The sequence below is a fragment of the Passer montanus genome, unplaced genomic scaffold (assembly GCF_014805655.1).
Source record: "Passer montanus isolate IOZ18808 unplaced genomic scaffold, ASM1480565v1 scaffold26, whole genome shotgun sequence".
NCBI classification, from domain to species: domain Eukaryota; kingdom Metazoa; phylum Chordata; class Aves; order Passeriformes; family Passeridae; genus Passer; species Passer montanus.
The window spans coordinates 3,536,261-3,563,225 of NW_024367261.1; the positions used below are offsets into that span (position 1 = coordinate 3,536,261).

The window sequence follows — 26,965 nt, forward strand, 5'->3', positions numbered from 1 at the left end:
GATATAGTTGTATTGTCTGTATTTTTCCTGAAGCAGTCTAATATTTTATCTGCGAAGACTGACCCTTCCCACAAAGAATTAAAAAAATAAACCAACAAAGTGCCCAGGAATGAACTTTATATACTATGTGGTTATTTTCAGAGAGTCATCAAGACCCGCAGGTCACTTCTTGAGCGCCACAGACCAAAAGGTCATAAATTTAATGTTATGAGTAGTTTAAAAAGGTACAGGGATTTGACCTCTTTCTTTCTTTATGTATTTCAGTGCTTTGACTGTGGCTTTTTACCTTAGCCTTCTTGTTGTAACACAGCATTCCAGATACAAACACTTTCCCATAGTCCAAAATTTAGGCTGCTAATGTGCTGGTTGGGTTGCATTCCTCCAGCTGTCCTGTAAGGAGGTGACTCGCAAGGTACCATATGACAGCCTGTGGTTCAGCTGGGAATTAAGCCAGGAAATTAAACTATTTGCATGCTCAGAGTTATATCCTGGTAATAATTTTAAAACTGTCTGGTTTTCCATATTTAAATCCTAATTTTTCAAGGGGTGTTTAACAAATGCCACTGGGTTTGTCCCTGCTTTTGTGCTAAATTTGGAGTGATAATTTCCAAATCTTCTGTTTACTGTAACATGTGAGGTAATGAAGCTAGAGCCACCAAAATCTTAAAGATCATTTACTAGAATTGTGAAAATTTTGTGTAGTTGATAATTGGTAATTAAGGTTGGATTCTGTTACTGAATCTTGGCTTGAGTTTTTAGTGAACAGTGGTTGAGTATTCAGTTTGAATAAAGCATAATTTCTGGAAGTTTTTAAAAATGAAACTGTTCTCAGTTTAATATGGTTGGAAGTAATTACTAAAATGGTTAAATGAACACTGAAGCATTTAAACACCTAAACCATAAACTTGATATGAATGGAAAGGGTGTGAGGCTTGTTGACTTTTGGATGTGGTTGGCTGATATATTCTTTTATTTCTTTCTCTGAAAGTATTCTGTGCTTAAAATTTATTCTACAGCATGAAACCAAAAGCCAAATACTTGACAATCTATAAGAAATTAGTTAGTCTTGTCTCAGGATTAACCCAAGATTATTCGGTTTGTACTTATGAATTGTAGCTACAGAAAATAAGAAGCTGTACAGAAAGACTGCCAAAGATACAAAAGCATCAGATCATCTGCTGTAAGAGTATTTATTTTAATTAAATTTAGTCACTAATAACGTATTGTCCAGTGTTTTGTTAAAAAGGGAAAAGAAATGGGGAATCATGTGTTTAGTATTTTCCTACTTGCTGTGATTTCTCCTAAGTAGATTCTTCAAAATATGAACTAATCTATCATTTTCTCAGAAAAAAAGGAAACAAGCAAACCATTTCAGTGAATAATTTCTATAGTGTAGCCACTTTTTATATGCCTTGAATTGTACTTAATAATATTTTTCTTATTTTTTTCCCTGTGCTATCTTTTATGTTGCCTTTGTTCTCTTATGTCCTTTCCTTCTCACATCAGTTTCCACAGGGAGCAAACTATTTCTATTTTTGAGAACCATAAAGAAAGAGAGGAAAATGAGGTCTCCCTCAAGTCGGAGCCATCAGAAGCCTTTGACCTACTGTAGTTCACATGGGCAATAACAGATCCGTGCATGTGCTGGATGCCCACAACTCAGAGCCCTCAATATCTGCACCAGGTGAATCTGGTGGCAGTAGGTGGGAGGAATTTGGTCTTGCTGATGTGATTCTTGGCTGAGGAGGGAGAAAGGCTGGGCTCTGTGCTCACTCAAGTTTTCTCCTGTTTCTTCTGTGCTACAAAATCCAGTTATTCCAGCAGTTCTGTGTGATGATTTGTAACAACGAACAAAGTGAATTTGGAGAAGATTATAAGTAGAGAAGAGTAAGTCTTGGGGAAGCAACATTTGTTCCTTGGCAGGCCATCACTATGATTTCTCAGCTTGGTTGAAATGTTCAGTATATAAGCTTTAGTGAGAAGATGGCCAAGCCTTTTCCCTCAACACAACTCCAGGCGCTCAGGCCCAGGAGACTCAGTGCTTTACTGGTTGCTGTGAACCTCCTCAGAGAAGAGAAATCAGAGAGCAAGAGAGGTCATCCAGTTGGCCTTATTCTCTGTCCTCCTTCCCTTCCCTCTGCAAGTGAAGTTTCCAATGTTACTTTTCTTCCTATTAACCATGCACAATTTTTGTCTCAGTTAGCCTTTCCCTGCCAGGAAACATGGAAACTTCAAGCTGGAATTTATTTTAGCTGAGCTGTTGGGGAAAAAAAAAGAAAAAAAAAAGAAAAAAAAAAAAGAAAAATACTTCAATAAATAGTACAACATTTAAAACTGAAATAAACAGATTAGATTATACATAGGGGTAGGGAGGACATGCCCTTTAAAATCTGAATACTTCAGGAAATTCGGGGCTGTTTCTTGAGTCATTAAATTTAGTACTACTGAGAAAATGTCTGAACAAACTTAATAAAAACAAAACCAAAAAGGAGTTTCAGAATGTTCTACTGGGTTTTTGTTTTCATTGTTTTAGTCAAGTGTCACATTCTGATAATCTCTTCTCCCACCCACCAAATTTTCCAGAAGTCATTGTTCCAACAAAACAAAAAAAATCTTACTGTAAATTAGTTAATAAAGTTGCATATAATTGTTTCTACTCTGTTGTGGCATGGGGTTGACTAATGTAAAATCTTTATATTAAAGGCCAAAAAAAATTTTTTTGAGGACTTGAAATCCTTGGATGTTCACTTGGCACATGGTTGTTGAAGTAAGCTCCCTCCAGGTTGAATTGTTCACTTCCAAATGCAGGATCAGGATGGTGTGTGCAGCAGCTTGCTGTGGCTTTCTCCCCCACATTCCTCACCGCCCCCTCATCTTCAATCAGACAGCACAAAACTGAGTGTGAGTTCTAAATAAAACAGAGAAAAAACACTTGGGTGATGTTCACATTGCAGAGTGCCATCATTTCGTAGGTGTTTAAGAAGTAGCTCATTAATTATCTTCCTAAGCTTGCAAGTACAGAAAGAAAATTTCACCGCTAAGCTTAGAAGAAGAGAGGAAGAGGGCTGGGTTTTCAATTGGTGTAGATTTTACTTGTTGGGTTTTTTTTTTTAATAATTCATAGTAGCTTGCTGTTCCATAGCAATAAGCAATAGGAACTGTACTTGTGGGATGAGGTGAATGTGAATTGATACATAAAATTTTTTCTTCATCTTTCAAAACACTTAATAATATATTAATAATACACTTAACTATCTGCACTGCCATATCTTTTTCTGTTATTTATTTACTGAACAAAACCTTCTCAGCTACTTGTAATAACTAGGGTTTTTTATGTAAAAGTCAATGAGTTAAATTTACAGTGTCAATATTCTAGGATATTTTTTCAAGAGCTGATTTCTTATCCAAGAGTATCTTGGAGATAATAAAAAAAGGAATGCCAGATTACTTCAGCCTCCTTTCTTTATTTCCTGGGAGAGAATGCATTATCTTTCTTGGAGAGGGAGAGAAATGGCATTTCAGGGTTTTTTTTTTTCAGATTTTATGCTGATTACCAGCTAGGGCAAATATTTTAAAAACTCCCAGCCCTCCTTGAAGAGAGAGAAAGAAAAACAATTTTGGTTGGGACTCTGCTTTGGAAGATTGATTAAAGATTTCACCGTTCTGTTCCCTTTCTGTATAAATTCAGTTGTCTCTGTTCCCTTTTGCTGGATTTGTATGATCTGAGCAATTTTGGCTTCTTGCAGTGGTCAGGGACAAGGACACTGCTGTCCATGTGGTGAGCCAGGGTGGGCAGGGTGCCTGTGGGAGGGACCAGGAGCAGGGAGGCTGCAGCGGTGGTGGCCCTGGGGCCAGCCTCCCCTCTTGGCTCTCAGGACCAGCTGGAGCAGGCATGGAGGAGGAGAGACAGAGCTGGCTGTGCTGGAGACAGGTTTTAACAAGTACTTTGGGACCAGCACAATCCAGCTCCAAGCAGAAGTCTTCTTGGAGAAGGGAAGCAGAGGGGAGCTTGAAAATGGCCCTTGTGGTTTGTAGGGTAACCAGGCTGGTGCTTAAAGCTGAGCACAGCTTCAGCAGGCTGGTGTGTGGCTGTGACGAGAAATTATCCCTTCCTAATGATGTGAACTGTGCTTTCAGTACCGAACATCTCCCCGGCACGCCTGATTTCCTCACTGAAAGCCTGCTGATTGGTCCCCTCCATTACCAAGTCATTCCTTGGGGTGTGTCTGGGAAAATTTGGATGATGTAGGGTAATCACCACACAGCTAACTTGCTCTGCTTAGGGTATGCCTAAACCCAGGTAGGGCATGATCAGTTTCTGGAGGGATGGTTTATCCTCACTCCTGCCATCTTTGTCAGGAATAGCATATGGGTTGGGAAAGACCCAAGTGCTCACTGGGATATTCTCGACCTAGTTTTTGACTCAGATCTTGAAAGAAGATGGGAGCAGATAGAGGAAAACAGTAAAATCAGTCATTGAAGTGAGGTATTGGCTTAATATGTATATTTATTACCACCAGTTTATGATTTGCCCAGAGAAAAGAATATGAGCTCCCTAGGGTTGTTTGGTTTGTAAGCCTCTTAAAGTGGCTAAGGCCCTGTTCATGGCTGCAGCACACTGTTAACATGAAAAATGTCATATCTTTGTGCCTTTGCTAAAGTTTTGTGTTTCAGGTGCACCTAGTTCTACATCAGTTTGTATTGACTATCTTTTCAAAGGTGTTTTGCATTTTATAATTTTTCTGTTTCTGATATAATTTTTTGGTTTTTGATATTTTTTCACTTTAAAGGCGTAGCTAGTAACATTTATTTGGCATATGAAATTCAGGGCAAAAGTAGAAAATTACTATGGAAAAATAAGCTTACAAAGTGTATAGCAAGGTCTAGTATAGCAAGTGAATTGTGGATTTTTAGGTTTTTTGGTTTTTTCAGTGAGCACTAAGACTCACTGATTGTATTATGACAGTTCATATGTTTGACTGACATTAAGACTCACTAAGTTCTTGGAGAAACAAGTAAGCAAAAAATGAGATATTAGTCAAGTTAATGAAAAACCTTGACATTGCATTTAACATTCAGTCATGCTAAAAGAGTGATTTTGAATTCAAAGGTGTGATTTTGGAGCCCTGTTGGAAGGGGATTTACCACATAGCATAAAAAGGCAGGTGCCCTTCAGTGCGGAAAAGGCTCAAGCTGTGCATCGGAGTCGGTCCAGTTGTTGTGGTATTACATGAAGATGCTCCAGCACAGGCAGGAGCTGGTGAGGAAGCAGTGGGCAGGATGGCTGGAGCTAGCACCCAGAGGTGCTTTGTACTTTGGGCTGTACACGGTGAAGGGATGACAGTGTTTGAGCAGGCTGGATTTTAAAAACAGGTTGGAAATAAGAGCGAAGTTTTAAAGAAGACACCGTACCAAGTGAACTCCCCCAACATACTCCAGCAGAAAAATCCCTTGTGTGTAAATTTACTGAGAGGCTGATATTTACACATTTTGCAGTCAATACCCGCTCCTTAGCAAACATTGCCTGCTGTTTTACAGTTAATAGAAATGTGCCACTGTCGATTCCCATTCGCTTGAGTGATCCAGGAAAAGAGCAGGAATGGTGAAGTGACAGTGTTTCTGATTTGATGGAAGTTATCAAGGGAGGTGAAGATGAAGATGCAAATGAAATTGCAAAGGATTTCAAAATGACATTAGGTTGCTGTGCAACCAAATTGCAAAAATGACAAATGAAATTCAGGGCAGATAAATGTGAAGTGATGTCCACAGGAAAATTATTTAAACTTTTCATTCAAATTGAGTTGCTTGTTAACACTTGGGCATGAGAGCTGGGGGTCATGTATTTGTGTGGCAAAGTCAGCTGTATACTCGCTAGCTGTCAAAAAGCAAATAAAGCATTAGGAATATTTATGGCAGTAGTACAGAAAAACATATCTGTCATGGTAGCATCTGTGGTGTGCCTTCATCTCTAACAGTGGGATCGATTCTGATGTCTTCCTTCTAATTATCTTTTCCTTCTTCACTTCCACCACCAAAGCAGATAAAATAGCCCTGCAAAAGCTGCCAGAGGTCATAAGTCTGTTGAACAGTTTTTGTGTAACGAATGACTCAAGTAGATGAGGCCATTTGAAGTTTGAAGAAAGATGTGAAAGCTTACATGGATTCAGTATGAAAAGCTCCCATGAATTCGAATAATACTTGGAGAAACTAATGTAGGAATAATCTGTGGGACCCATGAAGTTCAAGAACAGCTCCTGGGACTCACTTCAGAGCTGCCTGGTTTCAGAATATGCAACTTATTCTTCTGCTTTTCCCTCAACTTATGCTGTCAGCTTCTATTGGAGGCAAGATGTTGGGCTGGACTTCTGGCTTGTCTTGTGGGCTTTCAATGTGTTTTGGTTTCTTGTTAGTCATCAAAAACTTCATTTTTCCGTGGCCAGCAGTACTATTTATTGTCCATCTTAATATCAGGCAATTGTAAGAACTCCAGTATAGAAACCTCATATTTTAAACCATTTCTGTAGACGCTTTAGAATCTCAGTAAAGAGATAATTTTTAAGGGTATGTGCTAATCTTAACAAAATTAATCTCTGCTTAAACAGGGTTGTTGGTGCTGTATGTTCCTTGTGCTGGGTGAATCTATTTACCTGATGTCTGCCTTGTAAACTCTGTAGTGTTTGAGGAAGTCCTGAAATAGAAGAAGAAATTACAGAGAAGTTTGACCCCTCAGAGATCTTGCAGAAAGCCTCTACACTGTTGTCTCAGGTGATGAAACACTAACTCTTGGTGCTGTTCTACCTGTTGAACCAGTTTTATGCCTTTTTGTGTTGAGCAAGCCCTCCTTCACCAGCCATGCAGCTGAGAACAAGTGGTTTTGGAGTATCAGATAGATGCATGGAAACTTTTCCCCCTGTTTGGCTGGGGAGTGTCTGGCTCCACTATTTGTTGCTTTGGTTTAGGATCTGCATTTGAGAAAATACAGAATTTAACAAAATCTTTTGGGCTCCACATATTATTATTTTTATATGTTTCCAGTGAGTAGAAAAGCTGTCAGTTTGGTTTGTTGCATTTTTTAATGATTTCAGTTATTTCACTGGCATTTATTTCATTTCTGTGTGAGACTTAAAAAAAATAAAATATATATGTATCATTGAAAACCACACCTTTTTCCAAGTTGGGGACAATAGATCATAGACCAGTAAACCTGCCAAGGGAGGGAACCTGTCTCAATGTAGAAGGTATGAAGGTGCTCCTAGCTGCATCTTGGACAAGGTGGTGAACTAGAGCAACTCATGGCTTTAATATTTTATCTTCTAACACTGATATTGGGTTAGGTATAGAAAAAAACACCCAGAAAGCCAAAACTTGTGCACAGTGAATACCCTAGAGGGTGTTAAGCAATTATTATGCAGATTTTAGTGATAATAATCACCCTGTCCTAGGTAGGCAGCTGAAATTTGGCAGTGGGTTAGAACAATGCCCTAGGATCAGCATAGCGATGGGGTAATTATTGTGCTAGATGGCTAATTAGGAGCTATGCAAATGGAATGCAATCAGCACTTATGTTTGTAATTCGGTACCGGAGGGAGACAATGTGTAAAGGAATTATCTCTGGCGACTCAGCTGGGTGCTCTCAGAAGCACACACAGGATGCAGGATCACCTGGCTTTGTGGGGCAGGTGGAAAAGGAACCAGCCCTGGCAAGTGCCACCCTTGTGTGTTGGCTTACAAGGCTGAGAAGGTGCTAGGCAGGAGGTATTTCTGAAGATACTTCACCTACACCTCTGAAATTTTATGCTTGGCAGCTACTGTGCCTCTCCCCACAGGTGCCTCGCTGTTTGCTATATCCTTCTGTAAGGCAACAGTCATCCAAAAATTCTCTTCCTCCCCACCCCCTCCTGTGCTCAGTTTTTAGTGAGTTAGAAGCCTCACAATAAAAATTCGAATCATGGAAACAAACAAACAAACACAAGATTGAAAGCTCCCCAATAACAAATAAATGACACAGGGACAGAGTTTGGGTTCATATGTAAAGTGCTTATGTAATTTATGCACATACACCTTGCCAACCTCATCAGGAGCCCTTACCATATTTGAGTAATATATGTGATGTCAAGGATAAAGCCTTTATATATTTAATTTATTACAGCCTTTTCATTGACTGTTTTATTGTATGTACAGTACAGCAGATCATTGCTGATACAAATTTAAACTGGAGATCGTAGATTGTATTTTCAAATATACAAGCCTCTTTTTTTCTTAAAATTAAGAATAATAAAAGGAAGATGTTCATTTTCTGTTTTCAGCAGGGTTATATAAAGTATCTGTCATGAGTTCTTCATTTTTAAATGCAAATAATTATATATGGCAGGGAGTATGATGAGCATTCAAAGTTGACATTAAAATGAAAATGCATCAATTTTTTCTGAAAAACTGATCAAGCAGGTCATTAGTCAAGGTTACAATGACTAGTGGAACATTTTAAATTGTTTAAAGTCTCATTTTAGATGTTTAAAAAGGTAGTTTATAGCTCTTAATAGGATGACTGCTGCTGCATCACCCTACTAATTGTTAAGAGTTTTAAATTTACATCATTTTTAAGAGGTCTTTTTTACCCTCTCTCTTACAGCTGTACAAACAATCTTCAGATCCAGTAGTACTGGACAAACTTGAGATTTAATCTGTTTTACCTTGTATTTTTGATAGGCTGGGGACATCCATGCTATCAGTTATCAGGTTCAGCATTTGGCAACTCACTAAGCTGTGGTGCTGTGATTCTCTAAGCCCCAACAGGGAAGGAGAAACCACAAAACAAACCATATGCCAGAAAGTGTCAAGTTCCCACAGTATGAAATTATAAAGATGAAAAGACTGTCTTTCCTCATCTGATCTCTTCCTTTTAATCTTGAGTGTTCCTCATTAAACTGGAAAAAGGAAGTGTATAGGGACAGGAGAGTGGTTTCTAATTAAAAGTAGATTTAATCTGAGTGAGAAGAGTGCCTCGTCCAGTGGGTTTCGTGCAGTGCCTTCTTGCTGCTCTCTGCCAGTTTTGAAGGTGTTTGCTTTGTGGCAGGAGGCTGTGGTGGAAACTTGGGGCCATCAAAGGCATCCTCAGGTGCCTGTGTCTGCCAGCCCTTGCACCCCTGGGTGCACGGTCCCCTCCTTCAGCACAGAGGGACAGTGCTGCCATGGCCAGGGTGCAGTCGGTATCCTGGCTTGGCAGGTTGGGTTTCAGGTTTGGAGGCTCTCCTGCAGTGTGGGGACATGCAGGGGCCTGCCGAGCCTCCATGCTCCCCAAGAGGCAGCATCCCACCGGCTGCACCACCTCCCAATTAACCTAATGGGCTCCTTGTACAGACAAGACTCTGGGGTTTTGGGTTAGGGCTTTTTTCCCTTTTTTTTTCCTTAATGAGCTGGTTAAAGGAAGTCTTGGGATTCATCTCAGTTAACCAAAACACATTAGGACTATGGAGTTCTTGTTTTAGCAGGTTGTAAAGAGCCTTTCCTCCTCCTAGCAAAAGGGAAAGACAAGCATCACAGCCCCCTTGCAGTGGAGCGTGGGCGCTTCTGCATGCTCCCCAGTCCCAGGTGGGTACCCACAGCTGCAGGCAGGGTGCCTTGGGATTAAACACTGCCTCCCGTGCCGAGGGAACCTGCCATCTGGGAAATGCTCCAAGCTTGCATCATCTTTGCGGCGTTCGTTGGCTTCATGTGGCTGCCCTTCCTGCCCTGCCTGCGCTGCATGGACGCTGCTGCTTGGAGCAGCAGAGGGTCTTCCCTCTGGGGAAGGTGTGAAATGGCTCAGATGGGATGTGGGGCTTGGCTCAGGTCCACCGTGTCAAATCTGAGCCCTGGAGATGTTCAAGGCTGGCTGGGGCTTTGAGTGGTTTAGTGGAAAGTGTCTTTGCCTGTGGCTGGGGGGCTGGAATTAAATGATCTCTAAGGGCTCTTTTCAACCCAAACCATTCTATGATTCATAAGATGTGCCATTCTGCACTACCTGTCTGGTGCTCAGGGTATTTTTTTTTTCATTTGTTTTTTAAAATTTATTTAATAATAAATGCTTTCAGGCACACCTCTCATCCAATGAAATGTGAAGCACTTTTTTACTTGCACATGAGCCTGGCGGGTTTCAATAGTCTGAAGACAGAGATTTTCGTGCAGGGACTCAGCTTCTTTTCACTTGCTGTCTGAACTGGAATAGTGGTGGAAAATTTAGCATTTTGTACCTTCATCAGTGCTTTTCTTAAGCTGTGCACACCCTTCTCCCCTCCAAAGAAAAACATATTGACAGTTGTTTTCTGTGTACTGCCCAGTGCATACAGACTGATTGCCTTAATGTACTTTAGCTGAAGAATATTTTGTCACTTTGATTTTCTTTTCTGCCCCTGATCTGGATGATCAGTGCAAGGAAAAATAATTGAAGTGACTTCTTTGTGTCCATCTTAAAATGAATGCAAAGTGATTTTCTAAATTACATTTCAAATGTCTTCTGATGCAGCAAGGTAATAGAGAGTGCAGTGCGATTTATGAGAAAGCAAGAAGAAAATCTGCTGCCATCTGAAGCTGTTTTGCAGGAGGTATTTTTAGGATGACTCAGGCCTAAGGCCTGAGAATTGTTCTTGTCTTTAACTGAAGGAAAAAAAATATGCTGATATTTTCCTTCCTGTTGTTTTGGTTAAATATTTGAAGATATAACTCTAGCCTTTCAAGATACAAACTTGTATTTTTAAAAGCTTTGATGTCATAGCCTGTTCTCAGCATCCAAAATGGTCTAAATCTGATACTTGTCCACTTACCCATTGAGAGTATTTGTGATTAAAAAACCAAATGCAACAAAACACTTACTGTTTCAGAGCAGCAATTGTACCTCTTAAATAAGAAGCCAAAAAATCCCCCTACTTACAGTGATACAGACACATGCAAATATGTGCAATAAAAAATCCTCCTGTTTGGGTGCTTCAAAAGCCTAATGAATTTACACCAACCACTCCCTTGTAAGCTTTCCTGGAGGCTTAAAAGTAGGTCTTCCTCAGTGACTTAATTCCTCTGTGTGCTGTCATTGTACGGGGCGGGGTGACTTGTTCAACAGGACACAGTCGTCTCATTATGCTGCTGTGGGGACATTTGTCAGCTGAAAAAAAAAAAAGAGATGAAACAAACCAAACCCACAAACACCCTGCTAGAAAATATAATGTGCTTCAGCTTAAATTGCTGTCATAAGTTACTGGTTTTATACTTTGCCAACCTCACACTTTTCAGCATTTCTGCTCTCTGCTGAAATTAGTAAACCTTTATTTTCCTTAACTTACCATATAAGTAAGGCATTTAAAATCTCTCTGAAAATTTGTAATGCATATCTGATACATAGAATACTAGACATATGCAAGGTTTTACACATTAATGGGATAATCTCTTTGGAAAAAAAAGCTGTAAATTACATTTTATTTATGAATTAATTAAAATCTGTGAGGTTATGTCTCTCAGTGAAGACCAAAAATAGAGACTGTAAAGCTGTTTAAAAATCTGGTTTATTTTTTCTTTTAAAACTCACCACAGTGCCACCATATCTAATTCAGACTGTTGGTATCCTTGTAATGATCTATCACAGCGGGAGGTGTGTAAAACAAGAAGCATATTTTACTGCACACCAGTCTCCTTCCTTGCATTACTAAAAAGCACAGTTACATTACATATTTAAAACCTCAAGGAATTTGATGATATTTCCACACAGCAGATACCTGCTGGGAGAGCTGTGGTGGAGAATAATGTGAAAAGGTTTCATGCTGGAGTAAGAAAAGCCATTGTGCACGTTGTTTCATTTTCTTTTACGCATATGCAGGTGTGTGTGTATATATAATTTATATCTGTAATGTATAAATAAAACTATTACATGATGCTGCTTGTGATTTGCATTTTTGTGGCATGCACCTGCCTGGGCTAGCCAAGAGCTGGCTCTGTGGCTCGTTGCGGTGCTGTCGCACGGAATCGCCATTCTCTACAGTGATGCATACGATGATTTCCTCTTTCATTGCACCACCACATTTTGCCTTCTAGTAAGTGCTTGGTGAGGAGTGTCCCATCTTCAATGAGAGTGTGTCTGTCACTGTCTTTTGCTGCTAGATGTGTGCTGCTCCAGGATACTGTCTGCTGAAGGCTGGGGCCATTGGGATAGGTCTTGCAGTAAAGTAGTCAAGATATGTACTATTCTGGCACTTAGGGGAAATGAAGAGAGTGCTATACCTACCATGTATTAGAAATTCCCATTAGTTTAATGGTTTTCTCTTATCCTAGTAGAAATAGATCATATTTCATTGATAAGGAAATTTTTCCTTTGTAAAATGTTCAGTTTACACAGTATCTCAGGTTTAATTCAGAAATAATATTAGGCCAAATAATTATTGGATTGGATACTATTATTTGCAATTAAATAGAGGACTTCTTGGTTTTCAGTTCCTCCTGGGCTTTACAGATGATTTTTTGTGTGATGTGTTTTTGCTTACAAAGCATTTTCAAAGGTAGGTACCATTAGAGCACCTATAATATAATTATGACAGAACACGGTATGTTGTCTGAAATAATTTTCCTTAAGATGTTTGACATACAGCTAATTTAATGGCATACAAGAGAAGGAGATGACTGGATAATATAAACTTGTTAGCAAGTTATTGCTGGCGTACGTGCGAGTTGGCAGAAGACCTGGGGAAGCTGCCTTTTGGTGTGCTGGGGTACTTGGCTCTAAGCCTGCTCTTGCCACCTGCTCCACGGCCCTTAGGGATAACCCCGTTCTTCCTTCCAGCCTGAAACACAGCAGTCTGTCAGGCAGTTGCCTGTGTAGGGTCCATAGCTGTAAAATGCAGCAGGGTGGGAAGCAGCTGCCGCAGATTTTGTACGATGGTTTGGACATGCCTTGGTGCAATAGCCAGAGCAGGTAGCGTGTGATGCTGGCCGTCAGGAGGATGTAGGCCCTAACAAAACATTTAGCCCCAAACTGATGTTAATACCCATGTCTCATTTACGGTCCAGATCACTGACACCAAGATTTTTCAATGTTCGGAATGTTCAAAACTGTTCTGCACAGAGATACTGCCATGGGTATGAAGAAATACACACAGCAAAAATAACTCCTTGGGGAAATGTGTCAGGAGAGGCAGGAAGTGTAGGAGACTTTCTGGCTGTGTACCAGTCACCTGTTTACCTAGCTATTATTTCTGTTATCTGTGGTTCTTTGTTTGGGATTACAGTCTGACAAAGGAATGGTTGGGAATTACTGATAGGAACTATTTTTTTTTTCCAATGAGACATAGTATTCAGTTAAGGAGATCAAAGCCTTTAATCTTTCTGGCAATCTCATGTAGCGTGATTCTGAAATACTTAAGTAATTTTTCTCAAAAAAATAAAATGATTGTGAATTTAAATACATATATTTCTTGTAGCATTTATGTGAAATATGCAGATAATAATTTTAATAATAAAACTGCAGTTGTCTATGTACTTAGATGTAAGTTTTGTTGACAAAACATTTACTCTGAGAACAGAAACACAATATATTGTGCATTAAATATTTCTCTAACATAGGAAAAGTGAGTTTGAGAGCCAAACTATAGATTTGATGTTGTGTTGCCTTTTGCTAAAACCTACAGCTCCATTATTATGGGTAATTTTTTTTTTCCCTGTGTGTTCATATATTTTATCGGCTGTCCTGCGACTTTGTAAATTGCTTATTCCATCACCTTTCTCTAAAGCAACAGTCTGTGGAAAAACCATGTAAAATTGCTAGATACGTTTTCCTCTGAGAGTATTAGTGGCACATGTATATAAAAGATGCTTTGTTTATATTTCCTCCTTTTTTTTGTTGGAAATGTTTATTTACATCCCTTTCTATACAAAAAAAAATGTATTAATACATTTAGTATTTCAGCCATAGTATTTAATCCAGGAAAACATTAAATATCAAGTCTTCTATGTTTAAAGTAAGCCTGCATAACTGGCTTGGCAAAGAGATGGTGAAGGAATGTGTTCTTTTTGAGTTGTGTTAATCTTCAGCAGCCAGTAAGCTGTAAGTAAAATAAAATGTTATAAAGCTTTCTGTTAAATATGTATGTGTGTCTCACTAACTCCAGGGGAAGAAAGAAGAAGTTTGTCTTTTCAAATTGCCATGGTTTCTTTCTTTCTCATGAGAAGCTTTGGGAGTCTGCTCAGTTAGCACCCTTGTGAGATGTTCTGGTTCATTCTCTGGGACAATGTACAACACAGAAATTACTGAGCTTTCAAGTACCAGGTTTCCTTTCCTTTGTGGAAAGGAAACCTGGTACATGTTCTGAAATCAGAAATGCAGAACCAGAGTGAGGTCAACAAAATTCAGTCTTAAAAGCTGCAAGAAGGGTTTGATTCAGTTATAATTATTTGGTTCTGTGGAGGGAAGAATTCAAACACCATATCAGACTTCAACTGTGAATAAATGGTTCCAACATGCTTGAGTGATTCAGCTGATAAATAATAGAGAAATAATTTAAACCCACTTTTTAAGAATTATGTTGAAGAAAGAACCAGTTTTTAAAACCTTGTGTTGTATAGCAAGGTTGAGTAAAAGTCAGACTGAGTAAAGCCTCCATGCTTGCAAAGAAGGAGGTGAGGGCTTTGCAGAGCTGTTGTCCTCCTCCTGTGTATGGCAGCCATGAAGTCTGGCATTTCTTGAGTTGCACCAAGAGAGTCTGAGAGATTTAGGATGAATCCAGTTACATTCTGTTCTTTCAATTTAGTTCAATAAAAACTGACCCCACCGGGGGAAAAGAAGAAAAAAATAATACAAGGGAAAAGGGTTTTCACAGGTATTTTAGAAAATGACCATTTACATCTGAAAGCCATGTTCCAAGCTCAGATCTTGGTCAGTCAGGCCATAGTTTGATGCTAGAACCCAAGAGAGAGAGCTCAGCCTCTCCCAGTGCTGCTGCTTCTTACCAACACAACCTTGTATCCTGAAGCTACTCAGAGGACTGTTTGCTATCAAAAGAAGATCGGTCTCAAATTTTTATTCACTCCAGTTGCGCTTTTTCTTGCTTCTTGCTCTGCACATGCGAACCTGCACACACGCAGAACAAAGACCCCCCCTGTTCCTTCTGTGCAACAGCAGGTGAAGCACAACTCTCCTTCCATCACCAGTGTGTCTGAGGGGCAGCAGGTGAATGCAAAGACAGACTGGGAGTAAAGACTCAGGGCCTCCTTTTGCTCCTGCTCTGTGCATGTGGGAATTTCTGGTTGTTTCACAAAGAAATAAGGTGGGGGCTGCTACTCACCCCCTGGGCTCCCATGTGAGACGATTGGCTCCATTGCTTCACTTAGCAAATCCTGTTTGCTGTTCTTCTCACTATGTTTAACGCAACATTGACTTGCTCTAACAGCATTTTTCAAAAATGTATTAAAAGACTCTGTAATGCACCATAATACCTATTCCAAAGAGTCCCTTGGCTGTGCACATTATTATAGATGGTAGGAAGCTACAGTGGGATTAGCTGTTAACTGCAGATCCAATGCCAGTGCTTTTCTTTCGGTGGTTCCGTGTAATTTAACATGTCAATAGCCTCTCTGGTAAAACATGATAAAATTTTATATGGTTGTATTACTCATAATGTACCACATAGTTACACATGAATGATATCAGTCCTAAATATAAACAGATATTTCAAGACTGATTTCAATAAATGACTTACTACAATCTTGCCTTTTTTATATATGTATTTTAATAGTGACCTCTCTTTCTTGCAGACAAAATTGAAGAAGCACAAAAACAACTTAATGGAACAGAAGACCAACAGAGAGGTAATAACAACCCCCAAAAAATAAAATAGAAAGTAGATAAAGTATTGTGATCCTAGAAGCTGGTCCAATGCCTTCCTGTCTCAGTGAAAAGACTTGTCTGGGCTGGGCACTGGATGAGGCCCCAGGCACGTCTGTCTGCAGATCAGGGGCTGTGTCTGTAATGTCCCAACTTCAGCTGAGACACAAAGGCTTTGTTTTAACCACTCAAGTAGCTGCCTTGACCTTGATGAGATTGCTGAAGCTGTAGCATCAGGGATGTGCACATTGCTGACCGCAGCCTGTGCTAACCCTTTGCTCATTATGTGATTTACCTAATCATTAACAACCATACTCAGTTTATGGTAAGCAATACGTGATGATTTCCAGCAAGATGCTGAGGAAAGGGACTGATCATCACAATGTATTTTAAGAAACAGATGACCTGTGGCAGATTTAATCTGTGTGTTAGAGCTTAGAAAGCTGGTGCAAAGTCGTTGCATTTCAAGAATGGCTGACTGCAGTGATGCATGTTTAGTTGTGTGATAAATCTCATCTGCATAGCATGGGGATGCCCAGACACAGAGTGGGAAGCCCAAACAGAACTTTGCCAGGTTACTACTGGGTCCATCATGGGAGAGGCATGAGAGGTCATCTGCACAGCCTAGAGAAGCAAAGGGGCAGGAAGAAACCCAGATTAAGGACTCAGAGAAAGAGTGATCCTGCCCAGTCTCCTCTCAGGCCTGTGCCTGCAGAGCCCCAGCCTGTGTCCAGGTCACCATGTGGGGTTGGGGAACAGCTCTGCAGTTCACTTTTTTGGACTAACAGTGTTGCTAGCTGGGGGTGTGGGACGCATTAGGGGATGCAGAGGAAAAGCTTCTGGAGGTTGTGTAATGCTCTGTACCAGCAACTGGAGTCGGGCTGCAGCCTGAGGGCTGATATGTCCGGGTGCAGCAACTGAGGAGTCTGGGATCCAGGTGTGGCTGAGGCAAGCTGCTGGTGAGATCCACCTTGGATGCATAGAAATATTTCCATTAGTGGACCTTTGCCTTGCTGAGCCAGATCAAGGAGCAGGATGAGGTAGGAGTGCTCAGAGTGTCTGTCCAGGATCTGTATGTCCAGCCATATATATGTACATATGTGTTGGGGGCAGGCGGTGGGGGCGTGGTGTTTGATCTGTGTCTATGTCCCTCTTGGGAAAACATTTTCAGCCTTGCTACTGGTTGGACCTGGGGGCATGGAGCAGCAGCAGCCTCACTTCTCTTGAGCTGCTGAATTTAGCAGATGAGAGATTTTCTAGTAGCTGGTGTCAGTGCTTTGGCTTTTTCAGGGTAGGCATTCACCTTTCAGTGGTGGTGAGCTGCCCATCTGGCCTGTGACACATCTGTGAACAGTGTTGTAAATTGTTGATGCTCTGTCTTGGGCGGTTTATTATCTTTCAAAACAATGAACTTCAAAACTTTTTAAAGATAAGAGAGCAGAAGACATACCCAAGTGGATCTCAGCAGGGTCTCTCTGGCCCAGCATTTGGCCTCCAATGGAGGGAGTAGGATGTACTGCTTAAGGACACCACATAAGCCTGGCCACTTTCTTTAGCATCTTCCCCTAATGAAATCCACACACACTGAGTATAGGGATGTCTGCCTCATCCCTTTATTATCTAGACATTCATGGAGCTGTTATCTATGAGTACAGTTGATTAAATGCTACTTGCATGTAATCCAACCCAACATTCTCTGGCAGCAAGTTGCAGTAGTTCACTAGCAATGACATTAAAAATACAAGATTTTATCTTTTCTCCTCAATTTCCAATTTTCCTTCCATTTTCAACAGGAAACAGCCCTAGCTCAAGCACCGTGAATCATTAAATAACAGTTCTACACTCACCTTATCCACTGCCTTCACGATTTTATACATCTTGTCCATGTTTTCCTCAGCTTTTTTCTCTCCAAAGTTGTAGCTGGTTTCATATTTCAGGATGTTTGTTATAAACTGTTTCATATGAGTACCAGGACTGCTCTAAGTATTTGTAAAATGTGGAAGAGATAAAACATAAGTGGCTAGGTAGCAGACCTTCAAATGTTTGCAGAGACTTTTAAACAAACCAGACCTTCTATTAAGTATTTAATATGTATTTCTATTTAGTGTGTCACAGATAAGTGGTATTGTCATCCAAATATGAAAAACTTGGCACGTAAGGTATAGCTGTCTGTTCTTGTTGCTGTTGGTCTTACAAAATTAATACTGCTCTGGATGATTTTTTGTGATGGACGTGTTCAGAGCTAAAGACAAGCTAACCTCTGCTTTTAGGCATTTGTTCTCACGTGTGGCCCAGTTACATCTTTGCATAAAGGAAGATAAATTCTCTAGGGTAAACTTAGCAATGTGCTCTAAAAGGGATGGGGTTATAAGGGTTTATGTGGTGGTAGCGCTCAGCTTTCAGGCACCTCAGAATCAAAGAGAGATTTAACTATATTTGGCTTCTAGCCTAAATTCTTATGGCTGGAAATTGAAAAATAAAGTTTTACATTGAAAACTGATACAGAAACAACTGAGGTAATAAAGTTACTCTTTTCAAATTGTAACTGTCCCCTGCCACTGTGGGCTGTTTTAGTTTCTTAAATGCCTGAATAGATCACATTCTTGGTTATATGAAGTAAACAAAATTATTTATTTGAAGCTTTAGACTGTGAAGGCTGCTAAAAAAAAAAGAAAATACATGTTTTGAGCTAAACAAGTAAACAAAGATATGCACATATTCACATAAGTTATTCTAAATCACAGTCCTGTGTATACAGATTTGTGTGAAGTATGACTGTATATTTTTCCTTTTGGTTAATTTATTTTGGTTTTCAGTTCATGTAGATCACTTTAGATTTGTTTATTTCCTATCTGAAATGATTAAGAAATGTAATTTTGTGGAATTTATCATAAGTTAAGTGTTGCTCTGTCAGAGGAGCCATCAGTGGCACAATGTATTTGTGGGGAAGAGTTTTTCATAAGTTTATTTGTGCTGAGTTTCTGCTGAGTAGCTTTGTGCACTGATCAGTCATAACTTTATACATGTTTGGGATTTAAGTTGAATTTAATTGACTACAGAAATACATGTATTCAACACCTCATTTTGCCATCAGCTATAGTAATCCAATTAAGTGCAAATTGGAGTAGGACTCAAGCACAAATGAGGCAGTAAATGGACAGACATAGTTTTCAAGTTTGCACTTTAGTTATTTAGTATAAAGTTGCATCTGCTTTTTTGTTTTTTGAAGTGATAATTCACAAATTATTCAAATGGCCTTGATTCAAATAACCACTTGAGACCAGAAACATGTTCATTAGGGGCTGTGCTCAGCTTCCTGCTCAGTGACTGTGGAAGGTGGCTAATTCTCATGTCGTTTCATTTTCTCTCTGCTGCGCAGTTGCCACTCTGAATTGTCAGGAGGAGAAAATGTGTTTCTCTTTATTTTTGCTGCTATCTCCCAATGCTCTTTTACACCCTCGGTGTGCCCCTATTTTGGGGCCGAATTTTGTCTTCTGACACATGTACAGTGTTTAATTAATTTGATAGAGAAAGTCTTGCTCCACATGGTGTTCTTTAAAGTCTGGAAGGGGTGGTGAGCTTGAGCTACACCAAATCTCTCCTTGAGAATGCAGTTGAAGTTTTCTGTGGTCTGGGACTCAGTGGGTATTGTGGGCTGGAAAGCATTCAGGTAAATGCTGCTGCTTTATCTTTGATCTGCCAGTGGCCATCCTCCTAAGAAAGCCATTCCAAGGGTGTCTCTCTGTCTTCTCCCTTCCAGACAAGCCAAGTTCTGTCAGATTGTGATCACCACAGAGGCATCTTTGATTTGGTCATCCTCAGAGACAGTCTAGCCTCTGAAGTGCTGTAAGCATTTTTTTTCCTGCTTTAACTGCTGCAGCAGTTCTTTGCCTGCCCCAGCACTCTGGGTTCTAGGTACATCAGCGCTACCAACACTGCCATTGCATTCCTTAGGACTAGTGGAACTAACTTGGCTGTCTCCATACTTGTTGTCAGCCATGCTGACTGCCACCTAAATCTCTCTCTACTTTTGGATGTTCGGGGAGCATTCAAAACACTCAAGTTGGTGACAAACTCTAGCAGCACCAAGATTTGCCAGAAAATGGATGAAAGGTTTTCAAAAGGACCATCTCATCTCATTGGTGGGGTCTCTCAGGCTGTTTGGACTCTATCATTTCAGGTAACTGCTTCTTGCTGTGTCACAGCCCAAAGGGTCGGTGATAAATCTCGGGGTAAGATAAAGATGGATTTCTTGGTTCTCCTTCTCATTCATGGCTATTGTTGTGTCCTCAGACTATAGGGTGGTCTGCGATGGACTGGAGACATGCATGTGTTCATCAGACTCATTGGAGTTTAGACTTGCAGGCTGTCCTAGTTGTTTGTCAGGTGTGAATTCATGTCTCTGAATATGTTGCTGCTTATTGTTTGATCAAGTTTTTGACTTTCTGCAGTATCAAGGTTTAACCCCAGCTGGCAACTAAGCCCCACACAGCCACTCACTCACTCCCCCACAGTGGGATGGGGGAGGGAATCACAGTAGTGAAAGTGAGAAAACTGGATGGAGATAAAGACAGTTTAATAGGTAAAGCAAAAGGCACTCAAGCAAAGCAAAACTTATAACTCATTTGCCCCTTCCTATCAGCAGGCAGATGTTCTTCCATCTACTGGAGAACAGAGGTCCTGCCATTTGTCCAGTGACAAATTACATCATTCCTCCTGTCCACCTCATTTCCTGCTTTTCCCCCCAGCTTTATATGCTGAGCATGATGCCATATGGTCTGGAATATTCCCTGGGTCAGCTGGGGTCAGCTGTCCTGGCTGTGTCACCTCCCAGCTCCTTCTGCACCCCCGGCCCACTCGCTGGTGGGGTGGTGTGAGGAGCAAAAATGGCCCTGACACAGTGCAAGCCTGGTCAGGAGTAATGGAAACATCCCTGTGTTACCAACCCTGTGTGCAGCACAAATCCAAAACATAGCTTCATATGACCCTCTTTGAAGAATTTTGACTGTATCCCAGCCATAATTAGCACATGCAGGAAAGGGGAAGATTAGTGTATTGTCTGTACCTATTCAATAAGTAAAATTTTAAACAGGTTACTGATTGTCACTGCAGGCTGTATATGGTATAACAAATCCATCCTGAGCTCATACTTCCAGACCTTCTTAAGGGTATTGCAGGCATCTGCCAGTCTCTTCTCCTGATTTCTTCCCAGAAAGGTATCTCTGTGTCGAGTTTCAAGGAAAAGCCTTTTGTTTTTCTTTTATGGATTTGAGGATTTGTATCACATGTCACCTCAACAATTGCAGCTGACTTTATTCACTCAGAGCATGGGAATAGTTACATCTTGAATAAAACCTTTCCTTCAAGGGCTGTGCTCCATAGCATGAACAAGGAGGATCCATGTTGCTGCGGCTCAGTTTGTTGCAGCACACCTAGTCTCACCCCCAGAAAAGGCAAAGCCATAAATAGCAGGAAGGAATAAGCTGTTACTTAAGTTTCAGGTCAGTGCATTATGCTGGTCCCTTGCAGTTTGCCAGTTCTGATAGTGAGTACTCATTATGGAGTATTCACTTGAATTAAAGGGTCTGTGCTAAGGTCTATTTAGCACCTATTTTGGTCTATCATTTGCCTATCAGTCATGTTGCTATAGTTTCTCTCACTCCATCCTTTCCACATTCCTTAAAGACCTTTTTCAGTTTCTTGCCTTCAGCTGGAGATGCAGGAATTTAAATACTAAGCTGTTCATTCCTCTGTGTCATCAGTTTCAGATCCTCAGCATAGCTGTTCACTTTCTAGTCTGTGAAGTTGAATTTCTAAGTTGCTCTTACTTATTCCAGAGGCCAGTTGTGGCAGATCTGTCTTGGTGATAGCATTCCCTTTCAAAGGTACCACAGTTTGTCCCTGAGACAGTACCAGAATTTCACCCAGATCAGGTCTCTTTCCAGAGTCCTATGCTTTGATATTAGTAGAACCTCTTCATGTTTATCTTGAGATACAAAAACATTGTTGGCCAGTTCAAGAGTTTTGCTTGACTTGATCAGGGATTGTTCAAATGGCCTGAGGTTCTGTCAGTGCTCATGAGAAATCACCTCAACAGAACCATTCAAAGCCCTGGTTTGGACTCCAGCAAGGTCCAAGTAACTTCTGGATGCTGTTGAAGTACACCTTTATTTCCACCCTCTGTCATGGTACTGCTTAAAGCCTCCATCATCATTTTCAGTGGGTGCTGATCCATCTCTGAAGCCTAAAGGTTGAAGCAGTGTTTGGTGGAGTGGCTCTGTAGTCACTGTTTGCGTGCAGAACATGACTCTCCATTTGCTTCCTTCAGTCCTGGTATAGCTGTGTGGAACCACCCCTGGAGTGAGCGGACCTTTGAGCTGTCGTGTGTAGAAAGAGGAAAGGAAGGAGGGATTGTGTTCACCACCAAGTACTCTCTGAGATGCACAATCCACATGCACATATGTTCCCCTCCCACACTTGCAGTCCCTTCAAAGCAGTGTGTTGGCATGGAGGAGAGGCAACCAAAATTAAATGCGCTTTACCTTGTTTGCCCATCTGCTGTTTTTTTAACTGGAATGTTATTTTTCTAGTAAACTGAACAGCACTGCGATTTGAGTGAGAAGATTTGTCTTTATAAATGTGAGCATGAGACTTTAGTTCACAAGTATATGTTCTGCTGCAGATTCATGGTAGACATATTTTGTATCTTGAAAGTTTTTCCAAACCATCCCCGCTTTATCATCCCTCTTGTAACAAGAATGCATGTTGTTGACAAAATCAGAGGGAGTTTGAAATCAATTATTATAAACATACCAACATTCTGCTTAGATCAACAAAGCATTGCATGTGTCTTACCTTAAAGATTGCTGCTGTTTTCATGTTGTCATGTCCCAGCCTACAGATGACTCTCACCAGCCCACCATCTGGCCCCAAACCAGCAGCCAAGTACCTTCCCTCCTCTCCCCTCCTCACAAGCACTCCCATTCCTGCCTTCTGCCACTACACCTCTCCAAAAAAAAACAGGTGGGAGCACTGCATGCTGGTGATGTGCCCTGCTCGCTAGGCCATCACAGAAATCATAGAATGGTTTGGGTTGGAAGGGACCTTAAAGGTCATCTTGTTCTAGCCTCTTCCAAACCCCCTGCCATGGGCAGAAACACTTTTCACTAGACTGGGTTGCTCAGAGGTTCACCAAACCTGGCACTGAACACAGCCAGACAGCTGCAGTCAATACTGTATTCTTTCACTTGGGGGAAATAGGAAGTGGAATGAGAAGGGGAGATATCAGACAAAAATCTGTGAATGGGATGCTAAACAATTTACATGTTTTGATTTACTAGCTTAGTGTGACATCATCCTCCTGAGATGTTTCCTTGAATTTTTCCAGGAGGTTTGCATGCACAGGACCTCTCTGGATTCTTTGCTGCTGTGTGGTACTCGTGTAGTATCATTAGTCCAAAACATTTTCTTTCCATTTTATATTTGTAGGAAACTGCCTTACTTGTTGGGCAAGGTACATAATCAAGATCCAAAGTTTCATTTGATTCTTTTCATCTTCTCATCCTTATCTTCAGCAACCCTATGGGCTAGAAATAGTAATTCTAAATGGAAGTATATAATCTTCAAAAATTGCAAATTACAGTAGTGTCGTGTTCGTTACTTAATGCTGGTGAGAGGATTAGCTTTTTTTTTTTGACATACACCAGAACTACCTAGCTTTTACTTTCCAAGTGTTCAAAACTACCACTTAGCAGTGAGATTTTGCGCAATTCACTTGTGTGTTCTCCTGATACCTGATTTCATCAAGTATTTGTATCTGCATTTAAATATGTCAATACATCTGTCTGAGAGGTAGTTTATTTAAATTGTTCTCTGTGTGTCAATATATAAGGCTTTAATTCAAGACTGAATGTCTTCCTAAAATATTTACGTCAGCTCAGACATCTATGATTGGCTTGATGCAGGAGCTATTCATGTCTATAACTCATGTTGTACAAGATCTCACATTTTCATAAAGTCACATCTATTCTTAAAATCTCTGATGTTTTCACATTGAAGGAACATTGCATGCTGCTAATAACAACAGTGACAACTTGAAAGGTCCCTTCTGTTTTCAGGCACAATCAGTACAGGGGTTTGTGCCCACAAAGAACAGTGAGAAAGCTCTCCTGACTGTTGCAGGAACAGAAATAGTCTCTGATGTCATTTAACCTCATTTTTCTTTGCTCTTGTCTTCAATGGTTAAGTACATTTTAATGTCCTCACTTAGTCAGTGGGGGCAAACTGATGAAAATGCAGATGTTTACATGTTCTGTGCTCTGAGAGGCAGTGTTAGAATATGGGCTTAACCCAGGGAAGGGTTCTGGCTCCTGTAGACCTCCTGCATTGTGAGTCAATGTCTGTATCTGTTATTTCTATTTTAGTTTTCTTCTGTTAGTACATTTAGTTTAGACAACTAGCAGATGAAATCTGCTCGGTATATCCACTGCTGGTGCTAGACATAGCAAGAGCTGGTGTTGTTTTGACAGGCAGACAAACAGATTTACAGTTTTAAATTGAAAATTTCATCCTTTGGAGCTATTATGAGAACTTGGTTAAAACATTAATGGAATATTAAAGTGATAGTATTTTGACTTCTTCTGACAAGTATGGCAAATTTTCTGAGTGACAGTTCAGCAAAAGAGATTCTAACCTGCAAGTATAATTTTCAAAGGGACATTTTACAAGCTAACATTATAAAACAATCATTGGAAAAGCATCTTCCTAATAATAAATGGAAAGTATCTATTCCATATCCACTGTACAGTACATTGTTAAATTGGTGGCTATGTTTTCAGACACAGCAAAATTTTGAGCTTAGTCCTGCTTCAATGAATAGAGGGATTTCTTTCAACTTTATAGAATCTGAGGCCAGAACAAGCTCATTTTTGTGGTGGGAGGATGCTGAGCTAACAAACTGGCTAATTTGAGAGCATACCTACACACACGCGTGTAGTGAATTCAATAGGGTGCTAATTTTAGCTGATGTGAACTGGGAGCAAGCCAGTTGTGGAAATGCAAGGTTTTTACTTGTTAGCTTCCTTGTAGTCTGCCTTGCATATGAGTAATCAGTGGGTTTTTTTCATATTTTCCTGATACTCCTTTAGCTCGGGGGGTTGTTAATTTCCTTTGGTCTGCTTTGGAAGGGAAATATAATATATAAATGGGTGAGTGAAGAGTTGGATAAAATGTACCACTCTGGTAACTATATGCTCTTGGGCTGACCTGCATGGAGCCTTTCCTAGGAATCTCCTTGAATGGATGGATGTGTGAGAGGGCAAAAAGAGAAACTGTGCACATTTATGGATAAAGGGCAGGTGAGGCTGCAGGAAGGACTCGGAGTAGCTTTTGGAGGTCTCAGAATTGGGGGCTTCCCACTCATGCTGAAGCAAACCTACCCTGGGGAGATCACCATTTCCACCTGCAGCATGACAAAACCACAGTCTGGATGTTCCTTGGTTAGGTCATCTCTCACATCTAGATTTCAGTCAAATGGACTTTTACTCTACTTCTTTCGTGTTCACAGCATCATTTAGTCCCAAAAGAAAGACCTGCTGTGTGGGACTTTTCCTACTCTCTATGCCAAACCTCCTAGTCCTTTCTCTGTCTTTAAATAAGGTTGTTAGGTGTGAGCTCTTTCCTACTCTTCATTCCTGGTGAGTTGCTACAGGCAGTATGGAAATTGCTCCATTTGATCCCTGCTTTTCAAATGGAAGATTATGTTAAAGAAATGCAGAGAATGTGACTAAGGAGCTTGTTCTGTTTGAACATCATTATGTGAAGGGATGGTTTAGTTAACATCTTGTTCCTTTCGTTTCTGTTTTTTCTCCCCAGACTCATGTTTAGATATTTTGTATTCAGTGTCTCATCTGACCATGTAGCAGTTGCTCTCTGCTGAAAACCCTTAAACTGGCTGCTGTTTCGTGAGCCTGTCAATCATTCTGTTTTCATGGCCTTTCTTCTTCAGCAGTGTTAGAGGTGGAAGTTGTTCTAATGATTTGCTAGCTAAATCCTGACTTTCCAGTAACAACTGGATATTCTTAAATTACAAACAGGTACTTTAGTTGTGAAACTGTTGACTTCCTGACACTCAAGGAAAATTTCTGGATGTCCCTGAGCTATTTTAGTCAATTTCTGAAAGTGTAGTTTCTTTAACTCTTTATATTTAAGTGGCTTTTATTTTCACACGCATAACTAAGTGGAACTGGTTTCTGCTTTGGCTTTGACTGGGAGCTCATTAATATGTCTCTTGGGTGGCATCCTGTCTTTTTGCTTGTCTTGGAGTGCCTGGCAAGTAAGAGCTTCTCAGTCTGTGATTGCTGGTGATGTCAGTTATCATGGCATTGTCTCACCACTTACTCATAGTCAGTGTGCTTTATCGTAACAGCCCTTAAAATGTGGTTACTTTTCATAGATTAATATGAAGGGTTCTGTGTAGATTAGGAATATAGAGCTGCTAAAGGGCTATAATGCACAGCCAGTACATGAATGCCATAGGGCTACTTAATATAGCAAATATTTTAAATTTTTTTCAGGATGTTTAAAATTCTGTAGTATATGCCCTTGCTGAATCTTCATACATTGCCATTTCATGTGTATAGTTAGGCATTAACCATAGCCTGTGTGGTGAGCAAAAACAGTGTCTGCTGTTTTTGCATTGCTTTTCCTCTGTCTTTCAATGTCAAGCCTTATGAAATTTCACAGTGGTTCAGCCTCTGCTGGTTTCTTACACCATAATGGTGGGAAATCTTGGTCAGTATCAGATGTCATGTCTCATTTAATGTGTGTCATGCTGAGCAGGAAATTAATTCTTTTTGGGGAAAAAAAAATCCTATTTCACTTTGGTCAGAGGTTTTCAGATGTGTCGAAGTGTTGCATTTGATTCCTGTTTGCATATGGACGTTGGAATGTCTCAGTTGAGGTTCTCCTGTTACCTCAATTGTCACATGTTTATTGCTGTTTGATCTTCATAGTCTTCCTCATCAAGCATGCTGATTTTATGGCTAAAAATCTGCTGGTTGTTACTTTCTTCACTTGAGATGCTAGATGCACTAAATGAGACCAAACTGTTCTAAAGAAGTTATTTCTTGG

General features: G+C 40.3%; 1 protein-coding gene across 9 annotated transcripts in view; it reads left to right on the plus strand.

The window, feature by feature from the left end:
• HIVEP1 (HIVEP zinc finger 1) overlaps window positions 1-26,965 on the plus strand; it is a 124,354-nt gene that overhangs the window by 56,947 nt on the left and 40,442 nt on the right. For all 9 annotated transcript variants that reach the window (XM_039711960.1, XM_039711963.1, XM_039711962.1 and 6 more), the window contains one exon: window positions 15,766-15,819. In XM_039711960.1, coding sequence (XP_039567894.1) covers window positions 15,766-15,819 — 54 coding nt within the window. The remainder of the gene's footprint in view (window positions 1-15,765; window positions 15,820-26,965) is intronic.